This window comes from Chelmon rostratus, chromosome 9 (assembly GCF_017976325.1).
Source record: "Chelmon rostratus isolate fCheRos1 chromosome 9, fCheRos1.pri, whole genome shotgun sequence".
In the NCBI taxonomy this organism is placed as follows: domain Eukaryota; kingdom Metazoa; phylum Chordata; class Actinopteri; order Chaetodontiformes; family Chaetodontidae; genus Chelmon; species Chelmon rostratus.
The window spans coordinates 6,635,446-6,647,730 of NC_055666.1; the positions used below are offsets into that span (position 1 = coordinate 6,635,446).

Consider the following 12,285-nt stretch of genomic DNA (forward strand, 5'->3'; position numbering starts at 1 on the left):
AGAGGTAAATGCAACAGTGCTGCAATGATGACTCAAAGCTGTGAGTGCATGTTGAGTCAAGTTGTTTATATGGGCACATAAAGCACCTTCAGGCTCTTCAAAAATCAAAGTAATATTTAGCTGCGGCACAGTTGACCCGCATGTGACTTCGCATGTAGTTTCTCAGAGTCTGCTCAGAAGGAGGCCTGGTGTATTTGTCTGACACGCTCCACCACAAACCACAATGCAGTGGGACACATAAACGACAGTAACATCCTCATTTTTACCTGCTGTCTGTCTGTCTGTGAGCCTACTGTAGCTGTCACAGCAGTCCACCTGGAAATTATCTGTGCCTTTCGACAATGCTGGAGAGCTCTGTTTCCAAATGGTAAGTCTAGATTTTAATTCTGTAAAAATGCATCGACTTGAAAGGATCACACATTTCAGTCCAAGGCACAGTGTGGTTCTTAAAAGAGAAAGCTTTTATAACTATATGTCTGCATTAAACCAGATCCGTCAGATTGATTACAGTAGAGACTGCAAACATTAGTGAATATTCGTGAATATACAATTAAATATTCACCAAAAAGGAAAATAAGAATAAAGATATGATTGTGTAGCTGATAATACTGTCAATACAACCTTTTTTTATTATAATGACCATAGTGAAAAAAATCTAGATATGTTTCTAAACTCTTTTTTTTCTCAGATAAATCTGTATAATTGCATTTTACTTGCAAACATCACTGGCTCACACAAACTGAAGGGTACAAAGTAATCTCCCCTATATATCCCCTAATATGTGTCATAAAAGCACCAATGACCTGAATCTAATTTTGTTGTTAATTGTGCAGTCTCATCTAAACTCTGATAGTACACAGTAATGATAAACTTGATGTCTCTGCGTGCCCTTGGTAAAACACGCAGCTGCTACTGTCCATCGTTGAGTGCACTGTGCAATGTTGAAATCGGCGTTAACGTCCAACATATGTGTGATGAAAGACAGTAATTGGCTGCTTGCACACTTCAGCACGTAAACCTGACTTCATTTCTAACCGTAAGGCGACTATAACTTCCACACTGCTTTACATAATGTATAAAGTGTTTTACTGAAATACTCACCACAAGCTCGGTGGACCTGAACCAACACTCTGGTAGGAGTCGTGTGACAGGAAAATGAATTCTGTTGTGTTTAATTATCCAAATTGAATAAATGTTTGTTTTGAAAAAGAGGAACAAATTGACTCATACTTGTGAAATGATGAAGTGTTTCCTACAGTTTCAGATTTTCTGCTCATGACTAAACTAATCTGGAAATGTGTAGAAATTTTAAAACACCGCGGTTTGCATGTCAGTTCAGTGTCTGTTTCCATCTTGAGCTTGATGCTGAGAGCCTGTCAGTTCTGTGGTTTTGAGCGTCTCGATTCTGTTGATTGACTGCTGTATATGTGCCATGAATGCTGCACCGTGAATAGAAAATGTTCACAGTCTGTAGAGCGTGTCCGGTTTGATGGGGTTCATATCAATCGGCCTGTGCAGAATGTGGTAACACACACTTTACACTTTACATTACTGGGCAACGCAGAGGCAATATTAGCAAAGTGCTTTCTGATTCCAGTCCAGTAATGAAATAGTTAAATGCTTCTGATGTGCAGAAGGGACATTAAAGATGTCCATTTTCACTTTTGTTTTGACAGTGAAAAGACTCCGTGGACCAGAGCTCAACGATGGTTCTGTCTTTTGATGCTGTTCCTCATGACGGGAACTTTTATGTTAATGTTCTACAGTCCGAGCTCATTTTCAAGCCAATATCACAGCAATTTGACTCGTTCTTCAGTTAGTGGTGTAAGTATGTTTACTGGCCTCCATAACCATGTGATCTGAGCGCAGCTATCATAATGTCTAAGGTAAAGAAAAATCCATACACAGAATACATCTGTAGTATTTTGCTGCTGTAATCATAAAAATGTGACTTAGTCAAGCAATTTTTTTAATGTTAATTTTCAAAATATACTGTTTGATATTCAGTTGTCCAATTTCAGCTGTTTAAAGTAGCTAATTATACAGAAAATTAAAATTTAAGTTCCTTTCTAGTTCAAACGCAGGAGATTTTCTCAATTAGTGTGTTCACACAGAGCGCAGCACGAATGTTACAAGCTGCACAGTAACATATAAAGTCAGTGGAAGGACACGAGATGGTGCCAATAGACATGATTTTGCTCTAGGGTGTGTGAATTGCAATGATGATGCATTACATTACTAGAGATGATTCCTCTGCTATTGAGTTACACCAACAATCAACAACCTCCTGTGCTTGCACAGATCTCACCAGATGACCCCTCAGCATCGCAGTATATTGTGGCATACCCAAACCAGTACCAATTCATACTGGACGAACCCAATAGATGTCAGCAAGAAAGGCCATTCTTGGTTCTGATGATCCCAGTCGCACCCCACAACGGAGAGGCCCGTAACATAATCCGCAACACGTGGGGCAAAGAAATCACAGTGCAGGGCCAAGTGGTCAGCCATTACTTCCTGTTGGGCCTCTCCAAAGAGGAAGGAAGGACAGAGCCCTTTAAGGAGCAAGTGAGTTGTTTTCTTTTTGAATTTGCTGAATTCTCTTTCATGATCTCTTCTTGCTGTAATCCCCCTCACCCATACAGAGCTTTTTAGCATCTTTCCCATTTGGTTTGGTTTTCCAGCCAGCGACTGTGATTCAGTCTCAACACTCTTAACAACCCTGTTTGTAGCAGCAGCCACCACACAGGCTCTGATCAACCCACGGCACAGTTTGTGCTCAGCTCCACATGGCAAAGTTAGCAGCTAGATGGTGAACAACGACAAGCATTTTGTGCTAATAAGCCAAGTATTTCCCTCAGGAGCTGGTGGAGACCAGACCAGTTCAATGGAGAGTGGATAGTGGACTTAGGTTCATCAGGTCACTGGTTGCCTGCTTGTTTTCCCTGCCGCTGTGCAGCCAAAGGAATCTGCTCTAAATGCCGTCTCCTGGCTCCCTTTCTGTAGGTGTTGCAGGAGAGCCAGAGACATCATGATATTCTCCAGAGTAACTTCTTGGATAGCTACCACAACCTCACCATTAAAACAATGATCATGTTCGAATGGCTCCACTCCCACTGTCCCAACACCTCCTACGCCATGAAGGTCGACTCGGACATGTTCCTTAATGTCCACAAGCTCGTTGGCATGCTTTTGATAGCCCCCCGACGCCTCTACATGACAGGAATGGTGACAAGGGGTGCGCCTGTTCTTCGAGACCCTAATTCAAAGTGGTTTATGCCCGTTTCTGCCCTCTCTGAGTCGAGGTACCCACCGTACGCCCTGGGACTGGGCTATGTGTTCTCAATGGATTTACCAAAGAAGATACTGGAGGCGTCTGCGCATGTTAAAGCTGTTTACATTGAGGATGTGTACGTGGGAATGTGTATGGAATATCTGGGAATTGCACTGACAGATCCACCTCATGGTGGTTTGTTTAGGGCAACAGTACCTTATTTGGCAGGCAGCTGCTACTGGACCTCTGTCATTACAACCATACTGCAGAACACTGAGGAGCTTTCAAAGGTATGGGTAACATATCAGACTCAAGCACAAAGCGGCTGCTAAGCACTTCTGCCTGAGCCTTCCAAAAACTGTCACTGTTTTAAAGTTGCACACTGTAACCGCATAGCCTTGTTGCACAGCACAGCAGTTACAATGCCTGTTTACAGAACAAGCTAGTGCCTTGATGATAATGTTTCTGTGTTTTAAGTACGGTCTGGGCGTTTCATAAGAAAACAGAGATTGTGAAACAGATACGCATTTTGAGGCTGAGCAAAGTGTGTTCTGTTTTTGACGTTTGCAAGGTTGCACAAATGATTGTGAATGTGTCAATAATCTAAGGGTTTTAAGATGTAGAGCAGTTTTTTAAATTGCTCCTGAGGCCGTGCAGCCTACATGTCATAGCTGGTGGTATGATTAAACTGAACCAACAGGAAGTAAGCAAGCACACTAGTTGCCCCCTTGTGAAACGATGGAGTTGTTTGGCATGAGGAAAAATCTTGATAATTCTAGAGCGATATCAAAATGTGCATGCATGCATGCACATTATACACATGCATGCATGCAAAATGTGCATGCAAAATGTGCATGCATGCATGAGAGAAAGCCCACCATATACCACCGCTCCACAGGAGAGAGGATTTGATCATGTGCAGCTGCACAATTTCAGACAGTTCACACGGTGTGCTGCTAAAACAGTAGCTGTTACTGCAGCTCTGGTATAATATGCATAACGACAACATTTATTAAATGTTGTAAACACAAAAACATGCTATTATCACAGAAAATTATGTGAGCAAGCACAAAGTCATTAATTCACAACAAAAAACCCTTTCTACCCTTTATGAGCAATAAATTGTTTTTGTTGTTGATTAACATTTGTGTTGCACACATATCTTCTGCGCCCTTCAAAGCAGCGAGGAACTGATAATAAAATGAGGTTGTGTTGATTTCCCGAGTAATGAAAAGTAGCTGAATGGGACTGAACAACATGCCAGTATGTCACTTTCTGTGTTAACAGTATTTCTCTTTCTGAGGAGCATAATACAGTTAGAGTAGTACAAGTAATTATTTTTCGACAATTACATTGGCTAAACTTATGTTGAAAGACCATCTGAAGAGATGTTCTCATTGGCTAAAAAAATAGAAGAATACTTTATTACTGCGTCACAAACAACAAAATGACCTTTAAATTATTAAGCCTTTTGAAGGCTTCTCTGAAGAATCCCACTGTTGATAGAAGTCATCATGTGGTTAACATGGTTTAGGCACTAAAACGAAAAGATCATGGTTAGGCTTAAAAATAGATATGTTACTTACACTTGCAGCCAGTGAAGGCCTTCGAAAGCCAGTCAGTCAATGGGCTCTCAAACTTTTTTTATTTCATTTTAATGCAGCGCACTTTGCTACACCAGGGTAAATAAATGAAAATGTCCCTATAATTTCCAATTTATGTATGATTTTAAATTTGACAGTGGATGTTTATTTCACAATGTAAATTCCTTCATATCTCATTTATTTATGAATCAATTTTTGGATTTGGTCAGTTGTTTTAATGCAACACTAATTCATCCTCTCACCCATTCATTAAATACATTTGCCTCGTTTTAAAGATGCAGCATTGGGTTCAGAGATGATTCTGGTTGGCAGGAGTAAAGCACACTGCTGGATCTTTTATTCGGGCCCTGCATTGCAAAAGTTAATTAATCCTTCATACATTAAAGAGAGAGAGTCTATATTATATAAAATATTTGTGAGAGATTTTCGAACATGGGGACTTGCTCTCTTATGCCTCTGCCTGCTAACTTCCTCCCAATTTCTTTTACTTGCATTTATTCTGTCCTAATTTATATTATTTATATGAACTCTTGAGTTGTTTAATGAGCCTACATTCTGTGAAATGATTGTGTGTTTAATCATGTAGAAACTGTTGTTACAGTAGATTGAATCTAATTGATTCTCAAGAATCTTTCTGCAGCGAGACACAAAAACAAGAAAAGTATTTATTTTTCTCTCACCCTGGACTTCCTCTTTCGCTCCCTGCCTGCTTATTTCCATAGAAATAATAGGTGACGCTGCACTGTGGCTGGCTGATTAACCTGTGGGTGGCTTATACATCTGCTCTTTAGATCTGCTCTTCACGAGAAGAGCTTGACACGTAGAAATAACTGACACATCACATTTTGTGGTTCCTTATCAGTGTTTAAAGAATTTGAAGCGTCAAAATCAAATGTCAGCTTTGTGTGCAAATCTCTCCTAGTTGAACTTGATTAGAAAAGCTACAGGATTTCATGTAGTTTGTAAAACAGACATTTAAAGTAGTGCACATACAGGAACACCGAAAACATTTATTTTTATAAAAGCCACATCCTGATATGACTGCGGCCTTTAAGTTTTTTCTCACACCGTACACAGAGTAAGGTCAGCCAGGATTTAAGTGATGTGCAAACACGAGCAACAGCGCTCTCTGGTGGTAAGCAGACAAATGAGAAAACAGAAACAAGGAACAGAGACAGGTGTTGAAGGAAATGAGGGATTATGAGTAAAGTTTAAATAAAGGGTGTGGTTGCAAATCAAGTTTTAATAACTTCCCAATAGGAAATGACAACTTACATGTAGCAAAATATACTGTAAGCACATCACACTTCAGTTTTGTCTCGCAACCACATGTTGATGTGGCGTTACTATGGCTACCAAGGATAAGTAGGTATGAGATCCTGTATTCACCCTCCTTGACAGTGATGCTGAATATTACTGAATGGTGCTAAATATTACTAGACCCTAAAAGCACCAGCATTAAGAAGGGTGTCTGCAGATCTGAGACAGCCTCATGACCGTTCTGCCTTCATAATAGACAGGTAAATAACTCCACACAAAATCCTGTCTCATGCTGTTTTTTTTCCAATGTCAGTGCATCTGTGTGTCCATAAAGGTTTTTTTTTTTTTTTAAACCCAGTCTGAGACTCTTTCATAAGACAAAAACAGCAGATAAAGAGACACTGACTGAGACAGATAAAGAGATGGGCTCAGCCAGCCTGTCACCTCAGTACGCCTCTGCAGGAAGGCAAGCAAAGCTGTGCGCCTGTGTGTCTGCTTCTATTTCTGATCTTTGAGAAGGATCAAATATTGTCAAATGGACATCTAATGTGAGAACATGTTGCTCTAACAGCTAACTATTGTGACTGATCCAATTTTCAACTGTTACAGTCCTTGAGAGACCAAAACGAACCAAGTCTGCACCTCCACACACTCACAATGGCTGCAACCAAGTGTACTTGATCTTCTCTCGGGCCTGTTCTCTGCTTCCAGCCACTCTGTCACCCCATGTCTCCAACTACTTGTCTCTTTAACAACCACTCTCTTTACAAATCCCCTCCAAGACAGATGGGTCTGAGGGTTCGAGTCAGCTGAGTGTCTGGTCCAGGTGGACAAAGCTCCCAGATTCCACTCAATTTTGGGGGTGTGGATCTTTTTTTTTTTTTTTTTTTCCCAGAATTAGCTCCACTCAGCCAAGCTATGGCTAAATCTGTTTTAGCGTCAGTATCCTGAATTGCAGTCTGGCAACCTCTCACCTTCACTCCCCACTGACACCACAGCTGATGCTACTTTCCTTCAATCTGTTTTGCTGTACTTTTGTTTTATAATTTCCCACAATGCTTATTGACAAGTGGACAAGTGGGGTGTGGGCTGGGTGATTTCAGTGCAGACATAGACGTTGAGGAACATGCAGATAAGAACCGTCTCTTCCAGGATGACAATGCGCCCAGCCACAAGGGGTCACTGACGGGTTTGATGGTTTGAATCATATGCCGTGGCCTTAACAGACACCAGATTCTTACCTCCATCACCAAAACACCAAACGAGGGAATATGTTTCGGAAGAATTAGTGTTCTACTCTGAGAACGTATGACGGGGAGCACTGAATCTGTCTTGCTTTACTAAGACTGGCAGTTTTTCTTACCTGCTGAGCCTAAATGCTCTTTTTCAACACTGCCACACTTTCACACTGGGAAGCTGTGCAGTACACAGTTTCATGTGCTGGCTACTGAGCAGCCTCACTGGACCAGTTGGAGGTTAACAGGTTGGTCTCATCAGCAGTTGGTTCTGTAGCTCTCCAGTAAAATATCAACCCTATAACAACATAACAATATAAAAATACAGGGCTGCCTTCAGTGACAGATCTGATAGTCCTATCTTGTACTATGCTATGGTCTGTTAAGCATGCTGAAGACATTAGCTTGAATTTTGACTTTCTCAAACAATATTTTTGATTTGTGTTATCAGGTGTAGGCAGTTATCAGGCGAACAGTTGAATAATTTGCATGTTTTTTTTTCTTTTGCCTGTTCATTGTGAACTTGTCATTTTGTCGTTGTCATCTTGTCATGTCATTTATTATTTCTTTTTAATTGTATTTCCTTGTTTTTGAACTATTCTATACGTTTGAATGAAGAATTGAATAAAGAAAAATAAAGAATGAAGTAAAGCTTGCTTTGCCAGTAAGACAGACCCCCTCTCTTTGATTCTGAGGAACTGAGACTAGTATCTGACACTTTCATTGCTTCTGTATACATGAATGTGTGCATGCATGAATGCAAGTGCCCTCAGGAAATGGTTTAGATAAGTGGAATGGCAACTTCCTCCTGACACAGAATATGTCACATGTTGCAAACACACACACACAAAGAAAGCAATGATGGAGATATGGAGAGAGAATCACAGAAACACAGACAAATGACCTCTTTCACTTTGGAATTTTCTTATTCAATTGTTACTCAGAATGTTGTCTTGTTTAGGTTGGATATGAGTCCAGAAATGTGTGTTTGAGTGTATGAGGGTGAGTGTGTGTAGGCAGCTGACCCTGGTGTGAACAGGGCCACTGTGTGAGACCACAGAGAGATCATTCTTCAGTGGGAGACAAACACACACACTCGCTCTCTCTCTCTCTCCGCACACACACACACACACACTCAGCCTCATCCCTCTCTTAATTCGTCACATTCGCTTACCCACACAAACACACATACAGAGGGTGCAAGAGAGTCACTTGCCGTCGTTCCCTCGTTCTCCGACACACAGAATACACACACATCGTCTCACTCTTTCTGGTTCTCCCCAACACACACAGTGACTGTGTCCCGCCGCATAATGACTCTTATTTCACCGTGCTGACAGTGACTCACTGCTTTAGTCAGGAGACTAGAATGCCAAGCTCCATCTCCTCACAATATTTTACACCTAAAAACATGAGTACATAGGTGAAGCAAAAAAAAAAAAGGAAAAATTAAGTAAGTGATGGTGGAGTGAATAAAACTTGACAGTAAACTTTAAATTTGTAGTTAGGTGCTTGTGTTGTGTTACATTGATCATATTTACCGCATGAGTAGTTTTCCATTTCTTTCTAAAACCTTAAACACAAGAGCAAACGTGTGAGGAATGGATCAGACTTTGTCTTTATCTTCAAATGTTAGCATGTCTGGCTAACTAGCTTACTACCTACAGAAGTAGCCAAGCCTTACATCCAAAGGGAATGGGCAGGATGTTAGCTTTCAACATGATTCTGTGAGGTTACAGGTTACATTAGAAAAATACCTGTTCAAGAGGGACACATTCATTGTTTGTGGATATGTCAGTGTGTGAGCCGAGGTGCAGCTGTACCAAAATGTATAAGTATGGACTTCTCGGCTAACTCCAGGAGTTTAAGCATGAGCATTAGCTTGAATTAGCTAGCTAGACTTTAAAAATCTGCTAGGAAGAGTCATCATTTTAGCCAACAAAACACATGGTGTTCAGCTACAAATGAGAAGCCTGCTTTTGTTTACTTCTGTGAGGAATAGAAGAAGTAGTGTTCCACAAATCACTGTGATTTTCAATGGTAAATTGTCCACCATTATTACTGTAAACTCCTTTGAATGACAGCTGGTCAGGCATAGCAACAGTAACCGAGGAGGGTGGGGCTTAGCGAAGGGTCCATTAGGTTTCATTAAGAAAGGCTTGTGAATTGCTAATATTCACCATTGATTTTTCGCTTTATCATCTGTATGGTCCATCAATATTTTTGAGAGCAACAAAAGAGGATTCATTGGGATATGTTTTGTGTTATGTGTTACTATTTAGATGTACTGATGTAATTTACAGTCTTAAATTACACAACACAACACAAAAGAGCTACAAGTGACGTTAGCTAGCTCATATTAGCAACTGCAACATTCCACTCTCCAGACTGAACTGCAGCATCAGGCCGACCAGTGTTTTTTGTCAACAGTATACATTGCTGGGGGTTGCAATGAAAATTTCATTGACATGTGCAATGACAATAAAGACTCTTGAATCTTGAATCTTGAATCTTGAATTGCTGTTTCAGTTAGCTTTGGATTAAAAAAGGTGTAGAAGTCATGAATTTGTGATAATGAGCTTGCTTTCCTTGAACTGGTGGGGCCGGGTATTTAGCTGATTTAGCCGCTGGCGTACTGCTGAGCACTGTGTCAATCAATGTTTCCAACAAATTCATCATGCAAAAACATAGCTGTTACTGCCAGTTGTTGGACTCAATAGCTATGTACATCTATACACTTATGTTGTGGCTACTTACTGGAGAACCCACGATGAGCTTGGAACAGCATTTTAGTCGGTCTTACCCTGTTAGCAGGCCCCGGGTCCACCTGCAGCAGGTGTAGAGAAAGACTGTATCACACAGGACATTACAGAAAGATATGGGACACAACGGTTCTTGTTTATTTGTTTATTTTTTTGTTAATATAATCACATATAATCACACTTTTGCTGGTTGCAAGACACTTTGATCTTTGAGCTTGTGACCTTTGGCAAAATACACTTTACAAAAAGCTGGATTTCACACAATGGACCTTTAAAGGCACAGCTGTGATTTCTAACATTCAGGAGTGAACCAGCATGTACTTGGACACATAATTTCAGCAATAATTGATCATTTTAATTGTGCTATTGCATCAAAATGTGCAATGTGAAAAATGTCTAGTACATTTTAAAACTACTAAAACTAATGTTTCCCAATTTTGTGTTGGATAAGTTCAAGGATAAGGTAAAATAAGTCCAAGAAGCCTACCCCCAAATGACATTAAAAAATGTTGAGTAACATGTAGCAACATCAACGTATCACTTACATTTAGAAGGTATTTGCAAGGTGTATAGTGATGATTTAGGACATCAACACTGTGAGCTTCACACCACAACAAACACGCGCCCGCGCAACATGCACGCGTGCACGAACACGTATACGCACGTGGGAAGATTGTGTGCAGTATTTGTTTCAGCATTTTCAGTTAGCTACATGCTGACGCAAATACTGTAGAAACGTGAGGCCATTCAAGCAAAACGTCTTCCTTTTCCCAGGGCTGACTAGATGTCAAGTTATCGCGTCACTTTACGGAAAAAACAAAAGAAAACAAACAACTTCTGAGTAAAACTAGCGTCAAGTGACACGGAGTTAACGTTCACACCAGAAATAGGGTGATGCTAATTTCATAATTAAGCATAGATATTGTAAGTCTAAGGTTTGGGCCTGAGACAGAGTCAAAAGAAAACAATTAAGAAAATGAATAAATTACCATGTCGTGAAAAAGGAAGTGAAACGTCCAAAGGGCTAGACATTCCCAGACACGCCTACGTGTTTAGTGAATGTCGATATCTGCAGATATATTAAAAGACGGTTAATCCTGGTCTGATATGATGTATGACTTTCTGTTATGTTTATTTTCTATTAGTATCTTCAAACGTAAATAAAACAAACAAAATCAAGTCTGTTAGAGTCAGTTATTTTGAAAAGGTTTGTCCGGAAGTGGAGTGTTTGACGCTGACTTGTTTGACGCTGCTAGCTAAACTTCAGAATGGACCCGAAGGGAGGAAAAGCCGTTAGTTTGTAGAGAAACTCCGACCGTCCATGTCTTCCCCACAAATATCCACCCGCTGACAAACTTATTGACAGCGATGTCGAGAGAAAACACCACTCGAAGTCTGGACAGTATAGACCTCGCTGCTTTGAGAGTAAGTAGAACAACGTTGTCTTGCTTTTTTTAATGAAATGTTTGAGTAAACATTGGAGGATGTGGTGGGTGTTGCTTGAAACTTAACGGTATTTTCAGGCAGGAGCTTCGCTCGAGCTGTTGAGGACTGAACTTGTCTAACGGCCACCTCTGGCCCTGTAAACTGCTAAAGAAACGCTTTATCGGGTCCTACCGTGGTGTGTAACGTGTCGGGACAGAAAGCCCAGTGTTCCGCGGTACCATTGGGCTTTCTGTCTGCATTGTGTCCTGTTTGGTGGAAGTTTACAGGCTGCAGTGTTTACACACCGGGTTTTCCTTTGGCCGAGTTGCTGAGAAGTTGACATGCAAACATGTAACAAGTGAAAGCCAACTAAGATCAACTTTGACTATTCACTGACAGAAAACTAGAAAAACAACATGTAGTTTGTCGTTTATTATAGTTTCAGCCCAATTCAAATATACTTAACAGCTATTGTGTTATGGTCTTTTGCTAGTTTCATGTGTGCAGTAGTACAGTTTCTCAGTAATATTTCTCTATGATATATTGGTGTCACTGCATGACTCAAGAATGTTTATGGTCATGTAATGCCATTTTATATTTGTTACGGTGATGATGTTCATGTAGTCAGTGGAATCATGGTCTGTGAAATAGAATATCAAAGACAATTTCAACGATTTTCATGCCATATTTTCATCCCTTGTAGTTCACAATGTTATCCACATTTG

General features: G+C 40.4%; 2 protein-coding genes across 3 annotated transcripts in view; both read left to right on the forward strand.

The window, feature by feature from the left end:
• The first annotated feature begins 332 nt into the window (after positions 1–332).
• On the forward strand, positions 333–7,908 carry LOC121612014 (beta-1,3-galactosyltransferase 2). Its single transcript, XM_041944754.1, has 4 exons — positions 333–367; positions 1,677–1,824; positions 2,302–2,568; positions 3,007–7,908. Exons 1-4 carry the CDS (start codon positions 342–344, stop codon positions 3,604–3,606), a joined length of 1,041 nt encoding a protein of 346 aa, XP_041800688.1. The 5' UTR covers positions 333–341; the 3' UTR covers positions 3,607–7,908.
• A 3,525-nt stretch (positions 7,909–11,433) lies between these two features.
• The window catches only part of LOC121611361 (misshapen-like kinase 1), a 57,345-nt gene continuing 56,493 nt past the window's right edge, over positions 11,434–12,285 (forward strand). For both annotated transcript variants that reach the window (XM_041943903.1, XM_041943904.1), the window contains exon 1: positions 11,434–11,560. In XM_041943903.1, the coding sequence (XP_041799837.1) occupies positions 11,504–11,560 (57 nt within the window). In that variant the 5' untranslated portion in view covers positions 11,434–11,503. The remainder of the gene's footprint in view (positions 11,561–12,285) is intronic.

Coding starts and splice junctions, on each gene's coding strand:
- LOC121612014 (XM_041944754.1), top strand. CDS start 342: ATGCTGGAGAGCTCTGTTTCCAAATG. Junction 368..1,676: donor GAGAGCTCTGTTTCCAAATG/GTAAGTCTAGAT, acceptor TTGTTTTGACAG/TGAAAAGACTCCGTGGACCA. Junction 2,569..3,006: donor CAGAGCCCTTTAAGGAGCAA/GTGAGTTGTTTT, acceptor CCCTTTCTGTAG/GTGTTGCAGGAGAGCCAGAG.